At 32.1% G+C, this 21,122-nt stretch overlaps 1 protein-coding gene and 1 long non-coding RNA gene across 2 annotated transcripts; one reads left to right on the top strand and one right to left on the bottom strand.

The window, feature by feature from the left end:
• Positions 1-267: 267 nt before the first annotated feature.
• LOC107454004 (BEN domain-containing protein 5-like) lies at positions 268-3,506 on the top strand. Its single transcript, XM_087166724.1, has 3 exons — positions 268-463; positions 1,861-1,928; positions 3,179-3,506. The coding sequence occupies exons 1-3, from the start codon at positions 268-270 to the stop codon at positions 3,446-3,448; spliced, it is 534 nt and encodes a 177-aa protein (XP_087022850.1). The 3' UTR covers positions 3,449-3,506.
• Positions 3,507-3,856: 350 nt separating this feature from the next.
• Positions 3,857-5,627, bottom strand: LOC147807623 (uncharacterized). The gene is made up of 2 exons (XR_015434533.1): positions 5,437-5,627; positions 3,857-5,404 (listed from the first exon to the last, which is right to left on the bottom strand). It is a non-coding gene; the product is annotated as an uncharacterized LOC147807623 (long non-coding RNA).
• Between the last annotated feature and the right edge of the window lie 15,495 nt (positions 5,628-21,122).

Raw genomic sequence — 21,122 nt, 5'->3', positions numbered from 1 at the left:
GGGAATAATTTTCATATAACACTATCAAACTAATTTTTCAGTTCTTATGTTGTTGAGGTGTCATAACACAAACTTGGAGGTAGTGGATAAACATAGAATTACGTAGTGACGTGGGAGAATAATGAAAATGCATAATATGGTAACACAACGTTGTTAAGCTTTTATTCTTTGTCTCTAAAAATGTTTTATGTTGAAAATTTCAGATTTAGAAAACGAAACTGATGGCTTCGTAACTTCAGACTCTGACGATGATCCTGAAGTGATACCATGTTCAGACAATTAAAAACATCTCATGATAAGCTGGAAAAAGAGAAAGAAAAAGCTGACAAGATCGAAAATCTGGAGAGAAAAATTCTTCAGTTAAAAAAACAGGCTGAGAATGTTGACAACAACGAAGTTGTGCAATTGCGAAGTTTGAATAGGCAGCTACAAGAAAGGCTTTTATATTTGCCAACTAGTCAAGGTAAGCTTCATAACGTTCATAATATTAGCTCGAAGTTAAACCAAGCAAATTTTTTTTGGTTTATTTTATTAAATTATTCAAGGTTCTTGCGATCTTATTTTTTTCTCAAAAACTTCAAAAGCTCTCCATTCTTATTCGAAAGATTAGAATACCATTTTATAGTATTCTACTTAACTTTATTAATTAGTTCTATTAAATTTTGACAATAATTTGTGTAAAATTAAAACTCTCTTATATTTAAAAGCGTCCATCTGAGATTTTAATGTTAAAAACCTTTTCATTATCAAATTTAAACACTAAAATCTTGTGAGATTAATTATTAGTCATGTTTCGATTTTTCTTACTATAAAAGCCCTTAAAAGGTGCTTTTTCCATTGGGTGTTTCTAAAAACTGCTTAATTTTCCCTTTTTGAAAATGAGATTTTTTTTTCTTTACCATTTTTTCTTTTTCTCCACATATTATGCAAAAGCGGGCTTTCCACTTTGTTCTAATCAACATTTTCACAATTCATTCAACTGCAATCTATTTCGGCATACTGTAGCCAATCATTTTACATGTTTGATGAAATAATTGCGTGTCCGCGTGTGCGTCGACTGAGCTGGGTTTGGTGAGATTATTGCCCTCTCATGTGCAACTCTGCTGCATTTTGCAAGATATTCTGAATGTCAGGCTGCATTTTCCACCCTCTGATATCAAACCGAAAAATTTCTTGATAATTTTATAATGGTTAATATAATCAAGAGAAGAGCGCTTTGTCAGAAACTAGTTTTTTTTAATTATTTTGCATTTTGTTAATGTATATAGTGCTTTAAAATTTTTTTGAGTGCTTAAAAGGTGCTTATTTTTTGAAGAAAGATTAGGCTATGCACCATGCTCAAACTATTTTTCTCAAAACTTGAATGTTTTACATGAAATTTTTAAGAAAGTGCAACATTTTGTTACATGTCTGAATTGTAATTGTGACGAAAATTTAAATATTAAACAAATGTTTTCCTGAATAATTTTAACTTCCACTATTTAATAGTTTGTATTATTCAGTGTAAAGTTATTCTTTTTATTCAGTTATTTTTTGAAAAAAAAAATTTTTTTTAATTGCATCAAAAACAAATTTGTATCTGCTTTTGTATTTAGTTTTATGAATTTTCCCAAAATTCAAAGGCTGTTATTCTTTCACAAAATTTAATTATAACCTATAACATAAATATAAAAGATATACCAAATATTTTTCTTGTTAACATATTTAAAACACACAAAGGAACTTTTATTGAAAATTTCTATGTAAGTTGATACTGTATGGTAATATCAGTCATTAGTATACTAAATGAGTATTTGCATGCATGCATTTTTTTTCCTGACGTTTGAAATTTGAATTGACATAAAAGGTTATATTTTTTAGTAGAATGCTCTTGTACAGCTAGAAAATTGCCTGAAATTCAAGAAGCAAGTGATTCCGAAACAATGGAGGTATGGCAAAATTAGTACTCGAATCAATTTGTTAACTCTTAGTTTTTTGATGCTGAGTGGTTTATTGATATCGACATAAGTCTGTCATCGTTTGTTTTACTTTCAAAAAGTACAAATAATTTAGATAATAATTCAAACATATTTAAGATATTAGGGATTAAATTAATCATTATAATAAATTTAAAATTGTGTAAAAGTAACAATAAAGAATATAAAAGAATTATTACTTTAAAATCGTGAAAAAATAGTTATTTTTTTTAAAATTAAACTTTTCTCTAAATTGCTTTGGTCATTTTTAGTTTCTTCCTTTGTGTTTAATTTCTTTTGATTTTTATCTTTCTTGTATCCTGAGAGAAAAATATAGGTTTTTGTAGAAGAAATTCCAACCATGGCTCTAAATTAAATTTCTTTCCCTTCATTGTAACAAAATTATTGACTAATGATTGGATTGCTTAAATTTACAGGTCTCATAATTAATGGTGGTCTGTTCTACGCCCACTAAAATGAGATTTGGATAACCATCAACTGATTATCAGTGGTCCCTTGGCTCAGCATTCAATGCAAAGAAATTAAGCTGTTTTGGTTTTCTGATTAACAGTTTCATATCAGGGGTCTGTTTAGAAGAAATTTGGGTCCGTTAACGGATCCTTCACAAGATGATTTTTCTTTTGATCGGTCCTTTCACAAATTTGTTTATCTTCATTATTGTTTTGTTCATCAAATAAACCCTTTCCAAGTGCAAAAGTAAGAAAGACAAATGTAAACGAATTAAGTTTTGTCTTCGGCAGGCAATTTCTATTATTCATCCAAAATGAATCTTCTGCGTTCAGCAATATAGGCTAAATACCAAATATTTGTGTGATGCATCTCCAATTTAGAAGCAGCAATTGCTGTTTATTTTTGAAAATTTAAATTCTTTTTTGTGATTTTACAGTGCTGAACATAATCTTGTATCTATTTACAATTTAAAAACTCCTTGAAAAATTTTTTTTTTGCAATAACCAGACCCTATTTGCACAAATTCATAAAATCAGGACCCTGGTTGAACGAATGTGATTAATTTTTTCACAAAAACCGGACATTTCACAAAATGTCTGGACTGACCCCTGCATATAATGGTTTGTGTTTGTATCATAAAATTGCATATTTCATCATAATTGTGACACTCTTTTTTTTCTATCTCTTTACGTGATCTAAATTAGCATTTTTCTTTGGTTTTTAAAATAATCATAGCTATGCTTTTCTTACAGGTTGAACTTGGAGGAGGAATTTCCATCAACAAAACAGTGTATAAAGAACTGTTTCAGTTGGATCATGTGCGAAAATTCACCAAGAGTCTTGCTGTGGCTATATGGGGAACTGCTGCATCAGCTGGTAGGTCCGTAACTGGAAAAGTATGCAAAAACAGAAACGGGCCTAAGAAAGCAGTTTCAGGTGCTATCCATCCCCATCCACAGCAAGACTCAAAACCACCTCTCACACCTGAAAAGTTGGCTGTTATTTCAGATAATAACCATTGAGTGTGGACTAAATATATAGAAGTTTAAGGGAGGGAAACCTCCAACTGACGTACTTCAATTCCACAAGTATATACATTTTATTTAAACATGCTAAATTATTATCAGTACAAATAATATTTTACTTTTTCAGTGAACTTGTGCATTTTGTTATCTCTTGAACCTTTTACCAATAAATAAAAGTTTATTTTGACTAAAAAATTTTATAAATAAACATAAAGATAATACTGAAATAGTCAGTAATATTTTATCATTACTCAAAGAGTATGTTGTTAATTAATCTAAAGTACTTCTTTTATAAATGAAGATGTACACGGTGCAAAAGGAAAATCTCCTTAAACGACAAAAAATAAAAAAAATGAGTTTTTTATATATTTGAGAATTTTTATGTTGTAAACTACATATTGCTAATTTTTTTTATCAGTTATCTGAATTTTTATTTCAGTGTTGATAGTATAAGTAAAAAAAGGAAAATAGTTATCAAATCACTTTTTTTCAAAATATATCCTGCAATAAAAAAACTAAAAATGCTGCATTCAAGTGTACATCTTGTTTTTGGACCCCAAGTTTTCATTTACTAAAAAAAAAAATAATAATATTTGGTTAAATTGTAAATTTTGCTGTTTAACTTATATGCAATTTTTTTTAAGCACTAATTAAAAAAAACTGCAGAGAAATGTTCTTTCTACTTTAATAATGCAAAGTTTTATGGAGAAATGCTATATAATTGTTTGAAATAAAGATTTAGGTTTCTGTGGCCATATTTTAAATACTAACAAGATTAACAGAAAGCCATTTTGCTTGAAATTTGTTAAATTTCTATTATGACTTTAAGAAATATGGTTTGTTCCTTTACCGAAGAACCGATCATGTTCGGCTTTTACACATTTAGACTGTTATTAGTTCATCTAAAGCTAAATTATTTTTGCATTTTAACAAGTTGAATGTTTTTTTAAAAATTCGTTAATTTTTATGTAATTTTTTTTCTACTTTCATACCTTATTTTCATTTCAGGTCAAATGAGAGAATTTTTGATTAAAAAAGGTGAAAAGTCTTCAGAAATAGAGTCTGTAATAAAACACAGAAATCGTTATTAATCGGACAAAATCCATGACATTTGTAGTAATGCTGCAAGAGCAGAAGCATATAATAAATCTTTTTAAAGTGTCTTTCTTTGTCTTCTTTTGTATAAATACTTAATCACATGAGTGTTTCCTGTTAAAAAATTTTAATCCTGACATATGAACTTGTAAAATGAAAATAAAAATATTACTGGTAATTAAACACTTTACTGAAATTTTAAATGAGTTATGGTTGCAACTACAGCTGTGGTCTTATTTCATATAAGGGTCATGTAAAAAGAGAAATTTAACTTTACATGTGCACTTGGTCGGAGGTCAGTTGTGCGTTCGGGAGGTGGACTTCATATTAGAAAAATATTCAACATAACCGCTAGCAGTAGAGCAGTAATGAAATAGCAAAAATTTAAGCTATTGCTCAGAGAGAACTAGTTATAATAAAAATTTTAAGCAATACATAGAAAGATAATGTAACATCAAAAATTAAAAGCAATGGTGGTAAAGAAATAATCAAAAAATAGCAAAATTTAAAAGCAACTTATGGTGGTATAGTAATGCTGGAAAAGCATAACTTAATAGCAACAGATGGTAGAACTATCATGCTAGAAAAGCATAGAAAACTAGCAAGTGATGGTCGTGATTGTTGCTAGACTAGCAAGATATTCCAGCAACACAAGCTGGTATCTGTATGCTAGACAGGCAACAAAGTGTGCCAATACACACTATGGCAAGCTAGTTTTTTTGCTGGTGAAAATGCCGAATGAAAAATTCAAAAAATAATCTTTTTGCGAGACAAGATTGATAGAAAACTATGATGCAATCATTAGATTTAAAGAACTTTATCCATAAATAATTCAACTTCTCGAAGAAGTAAAGGCTTCTGGAAACTGCGATGCTTCCTCTAAAGCGGACTATCTTATTTCTACTATCACTAAAAGTGAGTTTTACATTAGTTTACTTGTTTGTAGAAATATTTTTTCTGTGACTCTCCCACTGAGCAAAGCACTCCAACAAATTAATCTAGATTTGAATGGAGCTTTGATACATGTAAAATCAATAAACAACACAGTTCTAAACAAAAGAAAAAATACCGAGTATGAATTTCAAAACTAACTAACTAACTAATCAACTTTTTTCAGAGTACCTATCCATGTATGGATATCTGCTCTTTCATCTAAATTGGATAATATGTGGTGGAAGGGAGGTGCTGCGTTAACATTAAGTTAAATCTCAGAATGAACAATAATTGATAAAATCAAGTCTGAGTCATACATAAAAATAAGTCGCAAGTTGATACATAATAAAGGGAACGAATTGAAGATAAAGATAAAGAAAGAATATTTACACTATTTACAAATTTACAAAAGGGGGAAGACTCCCTGTGCACTCTCTCGCCTCCCACCGGTATAGCCGGGCTTATTTTCAAAAGCTATATTCGGAACTCCTTAATACTTTTACAAGTTTGGATCTAGATGTAAAACTTCCTAGATTGGCATCCTATCAAAATCACCGTGGCAATATAAAAAAAAATCAGAACACAGACCCAGAGCAGTACTTCCGTCAAAATATATACATTCCTTTTTTAGGTTGTTTCGCTGCCCAACTGATTGAAAGATCTTCGAAGCACGAAGATACTCTTGCATCTCTCAATAAAGTGTTGCCTAAGTATTGTGTGAACGTTGATACTAATTTATGCAATTTCCGAATCTACGCAGATTTCATTGACACCGAAAACCTCATGGGTGGAATTCAACTGCAACATCGACTGTCTTAAGAAGGGGGGAAATCGTAACTTTCGAAATGCATGATGGGAAATCTCGTAAGTTTCAATTCAACTGAAACACTTACGTTGAAAATGACAAATCGGTCTTAAGACATCGTCTGACTTAAGACGCTCTAATCCAATATGGCGTTTGTGTTGTTTTGTTATGATGATCCGTTGGTGATCATGAAACAAAACTTACATGCTAATTCTTAAATATTATTGATTTAATCCTTATCATTTATCAGTCTGCACTTGTTATTAGTAATAATGTCTACAAAATTTGTTTTAAAAAGATAAATAAATACGAACCTAACACCTTATTTTTACTCTTATTCCTGTAAACAAAAAAGCATGTTTAATTTTATTTTTCCTGAACTGAAGTAAAACGTAAGAGTTCTATTGTTTAATGTGTGCATATTAAACTCTTTTGTATGTAAATTTTATTCGACTATTTTTTATATCTTCATCAAAGTTGTTTGCTGTATGTTTTGAACTAAAGCTATTATCGAATATAAATTTTTCTTAAAAGTACACGTTGCATACGTAAGTAATTTATTCGGTTACAAAGCGAGTAATCTTACGAAATTTAGTTAAAATTGTATCGATACACATTTTGTTATCTTTATTATTGTACAGTTATAAATTATGCTTATTTTTTATTGATATGCTTACTGATAATCTATTTGAGTTCTTATGTTTATAAAATTTTAAACCCCTTAATGATTCTTGGTTTAAAATAATTATTATTCATTTTAATTGTTAATAACTTTTAACTTTTTATCTTTTTAGATTTAACTGTTGCTAACATTTAATACTACAAAATGCACTAAATATTTACCTTTTAAACTAAGAATAACTTTTTTCATTGTTTTTTTTAAACTATTTATTTTTCTAGAAAAGTTGGTAATGTATAAAGATATATTTATTGAAGTCCTGTCATAAAACATGTTTAACAATTTTAGAAATACAATTACTGATTTTTTAAACTTATATGTTCATTAAAAATATGGGATTATTTCTGTATCACGATTTGTCATGCCAACTACAATTGCTAAGGTCCCAAATAGCTTTTAAACTTGCAAATTTTTGTAAGAAAAAAAAAACGTGTAGATGTTTGCCCGGGGCTGGCTACGAGTTATACTTTTTGTGATGTTTTTGATTCTCGTGGGCCGCTGCCCAGAAATTGCCAAGACTTGGCAATCATTCTGCCACAAATTACGATCCGAAAATCTCCCATAAAATATTGGCTGTGTGTTAAAATTTCTCCAATTGTTAATATTTTTTTATATAATTTTTTCTGCAGAGTTAGTGTTAAATTTTTTTTTACAATTATAGTAATAATTTAGTTGAACTTGAATATATTACTTATTTTGACATGTTTATAAAAGTAATTTAAAAATTATGTGCAAGAACTATGAAATATGTGACAAATTTCTCTGTTTTATGTCTTTAAATAAACAGATCTTAAAAGTATGTTTGTCTATCAAATATTTATGTAGGTATTGAGCTTTTTTTTTCCTATTGAGTTAATTGGAGTCACCTAATGAAAAAAACATATATATTTTATGTGAATTATCTTAATCTGTGCATATGTTATAAAAAGGAGTTAAAGTATCTGATAAGTAAAAAGAATTTCAGTTACGTAATTATAATTTTGATGATATATTTTACAAAACAATTAGATTGAAAGATGTAGTTATACCCTTGGGCAACTTGGTTTAACTATTAAAATTTTTTGACAGTGAAATGCTTTTGTGAACTTATTTTATTACAGACATAACTGCTGTTTATGGATGTAAACTTCACAGAAATTAGGAAGTGAAATACTTACAAGCTTGGCAATTTATGCTTTTGTGATGGTGTAATAAAAAATTGCCATACACTCTAGCAGAAATTTTTTGGCTTGTTTTAAAACATCCAGGAGTGATTGAAGATAAGGATACTGTTATTGCCTGTTTCTGAAGTTGAATAGACTGTCTTTTATCGTTAGGTAAGAGTGCTTATAATTTATTCAAACAATTATTTAAATTTTTTAATTAAATCCCAATTAATAAAAACTAATTGCAGATTTGCAATTAGTTTTTATTAGATGTTAGTTTTTATTACTTGGATGCAAGAGTATTTAGTTGATGGCTTGTTTTATATGTGTATCAAAAATTTTAAAAATACTGTGATCAAATTTTAAATTGCCTTATCACATATAGTATGCAAAATATATCGATGGTTTATAAAGATACCGGCACAAGTGCGAAAAATGACTTTTTGAGTATTTGGTATCAAAATATTTGTAATTTTATGCTCTATTTTACTAGGATAACGACAGTTTTGTAACTTCAAAAATGTACCTCCTGGAGGCACTAGTGTCTTTAGTGTTTTTAATTTTACGCGCGATTTTGAGCCTATACCAGCAGCCGATAGTGACGCTTTGTCCGTTGTGTCAGTCGTTCGCAAAACATTGATGGGAGAAGTCACGCAGCTGGTGAGTAAATTTAACTAATGGTTGTTGTGTCATTATCTTTTTAAAGTCTCTCTGTATATTGATATTGTTTTTATGCTATACCGACACTTCTTGCATCATTATACGTTTCAATTTCCCCCTTACTATTAACATTGAATAACTTAATAACATGGAATACATCGGTACTAGATAAAACTTGCCTCACTTACAGGGCAAAACTTTAAATCTTATAATGACACATCTGCAAATATTTTCAAAATTTAAAGGTTTATATGAAATTTGTTTCATTTTCCTCGTAGATAATGTAGAAATATAGGTAAGTGCAAAAAATTATACAGATTGAATGAAAACTGAATGAATAGGAGCATTTTTACCAGGAGAGTTTTTATTAATAACTTTAAATGAATCAAATCTCAAAACTATAAATTTGCAGATGCGCCGGTATCTTTATAAAAAATCGATATGTATTGTATTCTCAGTTACGAAGAGCATACTAATTTCCATAAATAAGTGCTGTTATGTATGAGTACATAAAACAAATCTTGGATAATATGCCAAAGGCGATTCTCAACAGATATTTTTTTATACTGATTTCATTATTTATATTACCAATTGGTAAAATTATAAAATAAAAATAATCTTAATTTTTTAATGGTGAATTTTAACTCTAATGCTGAACTCTTAATGTTGAATAATAACATAAAATTTTTAAAAACGAAAAACAACATTAACATCTAAACTCAAAATCATGGAAAAATTTAATGAGCACTTTCAAGCGCATTTACTGTTTCATGGTATTTAATTTAAAAGATGAGACTTGGAAATTTTTAACAGAATTATTTCCATATTTTGATAGCTATTCCTCTTTGAATTTACTTGGATAAATTTGGGTTAAGAAATTAGCTCTTGTAATTCTGTTGCTAAATGTTTTGTTTTTTCTTTTAAAAAAAGACAAGTGGTGAAAACCCTAATTAATATTTAAAATTACTATTAGTATTAATATTTGTAATGAAAATTTCACTTATTGAGAAAAAATTTAAAGTTATATTACGTAAATAAGATTCAGAAGTAGTCTGTCTTTTACTGTTACGTACATGTTAATAGTAAATTGAAATTTATAATTTTTTAAAGTTTTTAGTTCTTGCAGATTAGCATAAAGTAGTTATCAAATATGGTTTTTAAGTCAGTTTGTTTAGATACATAAAATAACTTGTATATAACACTTAGGCTATCGAAATACATATTTCTCACAAGAAAGATCAATAATATTTAACCGATTTTAAAATCTATTGAGTACTGACCTACTGATTCAAAGTCTATCATAATATAATTACATCTAAGTTTGACTAACTTCAAAATATCTGTTAAATGCAGTTTTATTCTAAACCAAAAATCAAGTTGAGAAAATAACATAAATTTAGTCAGAGTTAATTAGTTAGAAATTTTACTTTTCTGAATAATGATTAGTAGTATTGAATTATTGTCTTTTTCAATTTTATATTTATTTTCATAGTTATTTTCAATTATTGTTAATTTATTATCTGAAAAGTTAAAGTGGTCTAAAGTTTGTTTTTTATTTAAAAAGAAGCAAGAAGCACTGATAGCAACTTTAGAAATAAACTATAATATGGCTTTTACTAAATTAAGTTCCAGCTTTTTTTGTTCAATTTATAATGGTATTCATTTGAGAATAAAGTGCTTTGAATCATGTTAAAAGATAAGTTTTTTTTCTTCCAAAAATTATTCCCCTTGAAGTGTATTTCTGCTAAAAGAGGGGCAAAAGATTCTGCTAAAAGAGGCATTAATAAACGGAAACTAATCATGGAGCTTTTAAAGAAGCTTTATTACGCGAGATGCGATATATGCTTGTAGCTTTCTTTTCTTGTTTATTCACTGTGCAAAAGAATCTGATTGGACAAAAATATTTTGACGTCACTGCTGATCGTAGAGAGAAACAGGTAAGAAAATCACCATCTTAAGCCTGGGTACATTTAAGATACGACGCAAGTGTTTCACTTGAATAGCTATTTAAGACGATAGGCGTATCTTCCCGAACTTAAGACCGTTGCATACGTCGAGTGGCGTGTCTTAAGACTGTTTCAGTTGAATCCCAGCCTTAGTAAACCAGATACGGCACTTTTCACTCATTTTCAGATACGGAAGAATGTGACAGTATCTTTTTCCCAAACATTTATTGCTTGTTATCAATATTGGCTACGTTGCCAATCACCACAGCAACTGCAGAAAGAACTTTTTCTACTCTTAAACGCGTAAAAACAGCAACAAGAAATGCTACTAAAGAAGAAAGGCTAACTTTATTAAGCATATTTCGGGATATTCCGGTTTGTCCTAAAAAAAGGAATTGAAAAATTTTCTTCAAATCCCCGACGCATGTCTTAGTAAACTTTGTTTACAAATTGATTATAATTATTGTGTAATATTAATTGAAAAATAATTATTATGTAATATTTTTCAATTACTAGTTTAACTTTTGCAAACAACAGAATAAACAATATTTGTTACCATGTTTTTCCCCTACTTTGCATGTCTGAAACTGCCCTTGCTTCTTACCATACCCCCCCCCCCCGAAAAAATATCCTGGCTACGGCCTTGCCAATATACATTCTGCAATAAGGCTTAGATTTCAACTTGGCTTTAGATATACCCGGGTTGTAATAATGACTGTTTAATAAGTAATCAGGTTTGTCCTCAATAGCCCCCACAGCTTGTAACATTTGTTGTCCTGTGTTATAATAGTGGACACCGAAAAGAAAGAAAAACATTTTTTTTAAATATTTTATTTTTCAGATACCTGTCAAGTGGAGATTCTATGACGAGCATGGCCTTCAATCACAGGATTGGTTTATCCACAGTTTCTGCAATCATAAATGAAACTTGCGAAAGTATTTGGGGTTGCCTGACTCTTATTTACTTGAAAAAACCGAATGAACAGACGTGGGAGCAAAAGGCCTGCACCTTTTTGGATGTTACAAACTTTCCGAATTGTGTCGCGGTCAAGCATGTTATCATACAAGCTCCCGGGATCAGTGGCTCTTTCTACTTTAATTATAAGGGAACTTACAGTATTGTGCTCTTGGTAGCATGTGACGCCACATACTGCTACATATTTGTTGCTACATAACTTACGGATAAACCACGCATAAAAATTAAATGTTTAAAATGAATCTTATTAAAGTATTGCATTCTTAACTCTGATTTTTTTTCCATAGGCAGCTATTGTCGGCTTTTACACAAGAAAAGTTTTGTTCATGGGAGTGCCAAACAAATATTGCGCTAAATGTGCACGGGCAGAATTACGTGGAAAGCTTGCTGCAGACCATAAATGTTTCTTAAACTGGACAGGGACATCAAGTGCAATGGAAGCGGATATAATTGTCTATGGATTTAAATGTAGTGTCGAGTTGTACAACTGCAAATATTCGACAGTTATAGGAGATGGAGACAGTAATGTCTATAAAAAAATCATTGATGCAAGACCGTATCCCGAACTAACTGTCGAAAAAATTGAGTGTAGCAACCATTTGCTGCGGAATTTATGACACAAAATTAAAGACGGGATCAAATGGTGACATTACTGCCAGAAAACTGATCAATTCAAACATAAAAAGGTTCAGAAATGCCGTTACAATGGCAACCAAGTTCAGAGGGCAAGAAGAGGCAAGTTTAACCGATAAAGTGAGAAAATTAAGGGAAGACATCCTTAATGCCCCCTTCCACGTTCTTGGTGAGCATGATAAATGCGCCGATTACTTTTGCAAGAAACCAAGAAAGAATACAATTTATAGTACCATTAAAAGTTCGGCAGCTTTTTTTTAAAGTCATGCAAGCATTTAATATGTTATCTGACAATGCAAAGAGTTTATTGTACAATGTCAACAATAACTCTGCCGAACATTTCAACTCGGTTGTTGCAAAATTTGTTGGTGGGAAAAGAATTAATTACTGCCTTAGGGGCTCGTACCAAGGTCGGTGAAATGCTGCTGTTTCGAGTTACAATTCTAAAACACCACTATCGAATCTACATAGGACCTTATACTAGTCTAGCCCAAGTTCAGTTTTAAAGAGTTTGGAAAAAAAGAAAGTAAGAAGGAATTCTGGGCGTAAAATAAAGCCAAAGAAATTATTTAATAAGCCAAAGGAAGAAAATGATAAATATTATGGGGAAAAAGCAGAAAAACCAGATATGAACTCTCAAATTTATGAAGAAAAGAAAGATTATGTCCTTAACTTTAGATGAAGTATCCAGGAAGAGGCTGCAGTTGGATACCACTCTTCAACGCGATTCATCTCTATGGGTCGAAGAGAGAAGAAAACGAATCACTGCTTCCAACTTCGGTACCGTTTGTTGCAGGCTGCCTCACACAGGGTGTGGAAATTTAGTGAAATCGCTACTATATTCAAATGTGGATAATAAAAGTATGCAGTATGGCCGCTTCAACGAAAAACATGCAATTGAACACATCGAGAAACATTTGGACATTCGTGTTCAACCCTGTGGTCTCTTCGTAGATGAAGAAGATTTTTATTTAGGGGCTACACCAGATGGACTTATTGATAACGATGGCATACTTGAGGTCAAGTGCCCCAGTTCGTGCAAAGATATGACCCCTGAAGAAGCTATAGTAAAAAAAAAATTTACTTTCTGGAAAATTGATAAAAAAACAAATAAAGAGGAAATTAACTTAAGGCACAAGCATTATTTTCAAGTTCAGGGGCAATTACATATAACAAAACGCAAATATTGTTTATACATAATGTGGACCCCTAAAGGAGTAAAGATAGAAAAGATTTTCAAGGATGACAGGTTCTGGAATAAAGAAATGAAACTAAAACTTCAAAAATTTTATTTTGATTGCATTTTGCCAGAACTTGTTGATCCTTGACATACGCGGTCAATGAAAATTAGGGAGCCTGAATATATTATATAAGTGCAAAATGAAAAAAATCTTTCTAAGAAAAGGAAACTATTGTAGTATAATTGTATTAGAATAATTGTTAAGAAGTAGTTTCATAATTGCTTATAATTAGCTAAAATACATTTTTGTTTATAGCTAATGAGTCTGTCTGGTGTGACCCCGAAGTAAAACTTTTTTTTTCAAGCAATAGTTAACAAGATTTATATTTTGTTTTTCCTTGTGTTCAGTTGCATGTTTATTAGACATGAAATATATATATATATATATATATATATATATATATATATATATATATATATATATATATATATATATATATATATATATATATATATATTCGAAGATTTTTGTCAAACTGTTCAAAATAGTTCGCTTTTGAAAAATTATATTGTAGTTTTATTTTTTATTTCAACTTTTCTCAAGTTTCCAATGCTCAGTAAATTTTTTGCTTGTAAATTTATAAGCTTAAGCCTGTCTAATAGCACGACCATGAAATAAATTTTTTTTTCACAGATAAAAAATTAGCAGGATTTATCTTCTGTTTCCGATTACTTTTATTTGCACGATTTTTATTCATTATGATCGCAAACTTATCTATACTCAAAACCTTCCCACTCAAAAAGAACATAATGAGGCCGTACCCAGGGAAAAATTTGAGTCTAGATCAAGAGGCCTTCAACTACAGACTATGCCGAGCAAGAAGGCTCATTGAGAACACTTTTGGCATCACAAGTAGTCGCTGGCGAATATTAAGAAAGCCAATTGTAGCCTCTATATCAACAGTGGAGAAGATAGTGAAAGCTGTTGTTTGTTTATACAATTTCGTTTGCCAAAACGAAGTTAATTCAACTGTCTGCCAACGCCACTACTTGCCTTCTGCATATGCAGACACAGAAGTGGATGGCATAATAAAAAAAAAGCAAGTGGCGTGAGGAATTAACTTCGCAGGAAACCCAAGAGGGAGAGGGTTTCCTAAATTTGAAGCAAATTGCTACAAATGCTTATTCAAAAGAGGCAAAAGCCATAAGGGAAGCATTTAAAAATCATTTTGTAAAGAGTCCCTTACCATGGCAAGATAAAATTTTGTCCCGGGACAAATAAGATTTTTAATAATTTAATTCCATTTTAATTGCCATTTCATTTATGTATTCTTTTTGAAACAGTTTATATTCAGAATTACATTATTTTTCAAATCACTTAATATAGTATTCAATCATATACCCAATATTATACCAAGACCAGGTCTGTTTCTTTTTTTAGAAATGTCTATATTATAAAATATTTTAATCAAAATGTTATTTTTTTTAACATATCTTTTTGAAAATAATAATTTATTTTGACGATTCGGCAATTTTTTTAATGTGTTACTTTAAGTTGTTTTTGCTCAAAGTGTGCCTAGTAAATGGAATGGCAAAAACAGAATGTAGCATTTATGATTTGTCTGTTAACGAAATGGCAAAGAGAACGAAACTGAGCTTATTTTTTAAAGCGGATATAATTAAGAGATTTGAAGAAAATTCATCAACGACTAAAAAAGCTTTAGCTGATCATTTTAAAATTCCTGAATCAACTTTAAAAGGGATTTAAAAAAAAAAAGGATGCAATTGTTGCTGCTCAACGGGAATGTGGAATTAATTTCTAGAAGAGAAGTCGTATTCAAAGTGGAAAGTTTCAAGAACTGGAAAGTGTTTTATTACAATGGTTTAAAGAGGCTCGTGCTTCTAACATTCCGGTAAATATAGAATTACTTAGGCAAAAAGCAGTTCATCTCGCAGAAACTTTGAAAATTGGAAATTTTTCAGCTTCACATGGATGGGAGGAGAAATTTAAGATCCGACATGGCCTAGAAACTCGTACCATATCTGGTGAAAGTGGATGACTCTACAGTTTATCGTGGACGAAAAGACTGTAGAGCAATGGAAAGATGAATTAAAATCTTTAATTAAAGGATACAAACCAAAGGACATTTTTAATTGTGATGAAACTGGTTTGTTTTTCAGGATGATGCCTAAGACAACATTGGCATTTAAGGGGGAACCCTGCCACGGTGGAAGAAACAGTAAAGAACGATTAACCATTTTATTATGTTGTAATGCAGATGGATCAGAAAAACATTCCCCTTTTATTATTGGCAAATCGAAAAAGCCTCGCTGTTTTAAAAAAATAAGGCGACTTCCCTGTGAGTACTCAAGCAATAGAGCAGAACGGATGACTTCAAATTTTTTTTTACCTTTTCTTCATGCATTTGAGAAAAAATTGAAAAAAAAGTCATCCTTTTTATGGATCAATGTCCAGCCCATCCACGAGACTTGCCAACTTTTGAACACATCAAAGTAGTGTTTTTTCCTGCAAACTGCACGTGCAAGTTACAACCTTTGGATTTAGGCATTATCCATTCCTTGAAAGTGCATTATAGAAAAACACTGATTCGTCGATATCTAGCAGAACTGGAAACAGGCAAATCAGCAGCAGCCGAAGTAAAGATTTCAATTCTTGATGCCATGGATATGGTATGCATAAGGAACAATTGGACAATCCAGCATAAGGAATTGCTTCAAAAAAGCTGGATATCTATTTTCAGATGGAAATGAACTTATAGATCAAGTTAACGAAATTAAAGAAGATTGGGATATCGATCTTAGTGAAAACGAATGGAAAGCTGTATCAAACGAACTTGTTTCTCTTAATTAATTTATTGCCTTTGATGATAATCTATTAACAACGGAATTAAGAGACATTGATGACATCGCTAATGAAATGGAGGATGAGAACGTGAAGGATGATACTGACGAGGATGATAAAGCTCCTCCAAATCACACAGCAGTATTAGAAGCATTAGACACTATTCGTGACTATTTACAATTTATCCCATTTAAATGAACTGGAAAAAACTGTTTTTGAAATACGTCGGCAAAAACAAATACAAACATGTATTAAGGATTATTTTGTAAGAAAATAAATTGTCTTTAGGTATGTTAAATTTTTTCCTTGTATAATTATAGTATACAGTATAAATATTAACATTATAACAGTTTAAATAATAAAATTTAATCTTTAACAGTATAAATATTGACACTTAATCTTAAGAAACATATTTATTCACACCGATGCATAAGTGAGAGTTCACTGTATTTGCAATTTAGTATCAAACTTGTGATTGTAAAATTATATTTTAATTTTTGCTTCACAGTAATACTTCTTTTTTTTCTCAGTTTTTGTAAAATGAGGTAAAAAATATTCTGCTCGAATTTCCCACAACAGAATAAGTTTGTAGATTTATTTACAAATTTATAAAACCTATCGCAGATATGAAAGGAAACTCTACTTAATATTTCTAATTAAAAAAATTATAATATTTACTAATAGGCGGAGATTTCTTCGAAAGTATACAATGACTTTTGCGCGATAAAGTTTTTGTTACTTTTAGATCATTGATTTCGCCCTCAGGGGGTTTACCTTCTTTAGGTAAACACAGGGAGTCATGCCCCAGGGTACCCTAGTGATCTGTCCTCTCCTCTCCCTTGTCGTGGTTGTCGAATTCACTGGTAAGGGCTTTTTGTCTGTGCTCGATTACCAATCTGTTGTGTCGGACCCAGATGGGAAGAGACCACCCACGTGTTCACCGTGCGTGGAGACCCGTGTCCCTGGAAAAGGGGATCCTGGCAGTTGAGGGGCATCCTGGTACCCCAATACACAGCTTTGGCCCGTGCTTCAGGTAAACGAGAGGTGCATGTTGGCCTGTATGTATCAATTGGCTGGTCAAGTCTGGGGTCACTTACTGGGCACCTCGTTAAGGGTGGAGGCTGCTTCAGGGGTGACTCACGGACGTATTGCTATTAGTCAGCATCGATGTTCAAGTAACGGATTGGTCTCAGTACCTATCTGTTATTTGCATCCCCTAAGTTGGACTCCGTGATGGGTGATGCCGCTGATAGTTGAAACTTTTAATATTTTCTACGGCTGAAAATAGTAAGGTGTTCAGTTCCGCACACCATAGCAAAAACAGCGGAACAACCCGTTTACCATGTGATTACGCTCGATACTATATAATTAAATTGACGAATCCCGAAGTACCAAATATTTCATTTACTAAAGTCTCTCCCTTCTTGATTCACAAGGCTCTAATCTCCGTTTTAGGAGAGGTAGCCTCTGTGAAAAAACTACGTTCCGGTGACCTGTTGATACAAATTGTATCGCAATAGCAAGCCACCTTGTTAGAAACTTGTACTACCATGTGCTCATTTGCAGTCGATGTTACACCTCATAAATCACTCAACACCTGTCGAGGTGCAACATCAGAGACGGAGTTCATAAATGATTCGGAGGAAATGCTCACAGAAAAATTGAAAGATCAAAATGTCACTGCTGTCCGTAGAATAAGAATTCGCAGGGATGAAAAACTCATCCCTACGAAACACCTTATTCTTACTTTCACTATACCAAAGCTACCATCTTCAATCAAAATGGCTTGGCACAACTGCCCGGTTAGACCTTATGTCCCTAACTGTAGTATGGTATACTACATATTAATTAAAATCATTTGTTAATTCATTATAATAATGTAATAAATTAGCTTAAATAATTACGTAAGTTAAAATTGTAACTGTTAAATTTGTGATAAACTTTTGGTGTAATACAACTGACATAATGTTATTTATGTGACAGCTTAATGGTAATATGCAAATTTTATTTAACTGTATGGTTTTTAATTTCTTCTTTTTACACTTGTAATTAATGTTATTTATTTGTCATTATTCAATAATTCCTTGCAATAATTTCATGTAATTTTTAATATTTAAGTTTTAAGCCTCAAGTATATATTTTTTGGAAATATATATGGAATTTGGAATTATATATATTTCTTGGGAAAGTAATCTTTCTCTGTATTTATGTTCTTCCTTAAAAAGAAGATTCCTCCTATTGTTGCTTCACTGACAGCAAGATTTATGTCCAGTCAGCAAACCCTTTTGTTGGATTGAGCAGGAGTGATCTCAAGTCCGTTTTCCCACGTTTCGGCTTGCATCAAATGCAAGGCGCTCTATTTGATCTCACGATGGCACCAAGAATGTTCCAGAACATTCTACAAAATTCTTTCCCAGGTGTGTCACAGCTTTTGACAACCCTGCTTCATGTTTGGCACGGAGCATAACAATTAACTTCGCCAGTTGGCCAATATTTGCAGTTCTGTGATTTGCCCCTCTGATCCTTCTCCGTCCAATCAACGCGATATTAGTAAAAATAGGATTTTTTTGGCGAGGTTTTTCTCGTCTATCTTCATAATGAAGAAACAGTCAGTCGTTATTTTTTTCCTTACAAGTGTTTGTGTTTTTTTTTTGTGTGTGTTCGGCTTAGGCCGAGATTTTTGTTGGCTTGTTTGCCAAGTTTTAAGTTGTTCATGATGTTAATTTTAAATAAACAAGTTTGCATCCTTTTACCATATCTGTTCTGGTGAGTAATTTTGATGTGTAAGTTGTTTTCTCTTCGTTTTATTTTTCAGCATGTTCCTCTGTTGCACTTACCTGAACTTCTGTATCAATCGCAATGTACCTACTTTCATCTTTTTCGGCCTTTACTCAATCTCTAAATTTTGTTTAATCTTAAGTTGACTTAATGTTAGTCACCCCCTTTTTCTCCCGTTTTTTTAAGCCATCTCAAAGTACCCCTTTGAGATGTTTTCAATGTCAAAGATTTGGGCATTTAAAAACAGCCTGTCGAGGTCAACCTGCCTGTGCTCGTTGCTCTGGTGCAGACTATGATGACAATTCCAGCGAGTTACCCCCCCATATGCATTAACTGCAAGGGCGCCCATGCAGCTTATGCCAGGAGTTGCCCCAAATGGTCCCAGGAAAAAGTAATACAGTCTGTCAAAGTCCTACAAAATTTAAGTTTTGATGAAGCTCGTAGAGTAGTCACTGCTCGTACTCCCTCCACGTCCGGGTTTGTCCTATTCTGCGGCTGCAAAAACTGCTTTTCGTATAGGCAGCGCACAAACAGATACCTTTCAATCATCTATCCCACAGAAAACTAAACAAAAAACTTGTTCGATTTTGCTAAAACAACAAGACCTACTTCTACCTCTCCTCCACCTTCAAAAGCATTCCGCACTAATTCCTCGGAAAAGCCTCAGCAGCGCCCAAATTTAAAATTTCCACCTAGTGAGAAACCTGGAATCTCACGTCAGAAGAAAAACCCGAAGTTTGCTCATCATATAAATTTGGTTTCATCTGACACTCTTGACAGAATGGACGATGAAGTGACGTTACATCCTTGGGATGATGAATCAATTTTCGATGACCCTCCGATTTATGCCGCTCCCGCATGAAAGAAATAATGTCCTTCTCCATTATTTCATGGAATTGTCGAAGCGTGCGATATAAGAGCTCTGATATCAGAGATATTGTTTTTAAATATCATCCTGCTTGCTTAACACTTCAAGAAACATTTTTGTCATCATCAGAAAATTTTAATTTACGTAACTACATTTGTTACCGAAAAGATAACATTGCTGGTAACCGAACTAATGGTAGTGTTGCTATTTTAATTTCTACACATTTTCCCTCATCTCATTTGTCTCTATCATCTTCATTACAGGCTATTGCCGTTCAACTTCACAGAAACATCTCTATTACAATTTGTTCTTTGTACTTACCTCCGAATGATCCCATTTCACAAAGTGATTTGAACATTTTAATTAATCAGTTGCCGAAACCTTTTATTTTGCTTGGAGATTTCAACAACCACAACACGCTGTGGGGTAGCCACAACACAAATGCTCGTGGAAATCAAATCGAAACAATAAAGCCGGGACTGGTATTGGGAGCTCCAGCCAGTGCTCTCTGTAATTCTTCAAATGTAAAATTACTATTGTACCGAAACCGCTGTCGAGTCGCAAACTGCAGTTTAAGTCTTTCAGTCACACGCTTGTGAGCTTGGAAAACTGGGCTGTAGTTTTCAATGCTGGAGACGGCAGCAAAAGTTTCAACCCAAGATGTTACTCACATCTACAGGGTCAGAGTACGTGGTACCGTTTCTATCAAATACCGGAAGGTGGAATTCACGGTAGATACCATTCGCTCTCTTGACCCTCGACCAGACTTGTCTGGTCGATGTTGTAGATGTGATGGATGAAACATAGCGAGACCAAGAGTCTCTCTGGCTTTGGCGCCGAATCCTGCTTGCAAGTGCTCGAGCTCGTTAAAGGCAACGAGGTGGTCTGTCGAAAGATATTCCAAACTCTCTGTTGTTCTTTGTGAGCTGCGGAGCATTCAGCATTCCACCAAGACTTCCGATGCCTAGGGAGAGAAGTTGATGCTTTTGGAATGCTGGTTTCTGCAGCATTGATGATTCTTGAAGTAACAGTTTCAATATTGTCATTTGGAACCATATCATTTGTTATTTCAGCAAGTTGTGTGAAAAGGTTCCAATCCGCTCGATGATA

Source organism: Parasteatoda tepidariorum, chromosome 6 (genome assembly GCF_982258835.1).
Source record: "Parasteatoda tepidariorum strain Cologne lab strain chromosome 6, Ptep-v5.0, whole genome shotgun sequence".
In the NCBI taxonomy this organism is placed as follows: Eukaryota; Metazoa; Arthropoda; class Arachnida; order Araneae; family Theridiidae; genus Parasteatoda; species Parasteatoda tepidariorum.
Note: the sequence above shows the minus strand (reverse complement) of the source record. Positions and strands in the feature narration are given on the sequence as shown.

What these genes read in the sequence shown, in the direction of transcription:
- LOC107454004 (XM_087166724.1), top strand. Translation starts at nt 268, where the DNA reads ATGTTCAGACAATTAAAAACATCTCATGATAAGCTGGAAAAAGAGAAA. An exon ending in ATATTTGCCAACTAGTCAAG is followed by an intron (nt 464 to 1,860) that starts GTAAGCTTCATA and finishes TATATTTTTTAG; the next exon opens with TAGAATGCTCTTGTACAGCT. An exon ending in GTGATTCCGAAACAATGGAG is followed by an intron (nt 1,929 to 3,178) that starts GTATGGCAAAAT and finishes CTTTTCTTACAG; the next exon opens with GTTGAACTTGGAGGAGGAAT.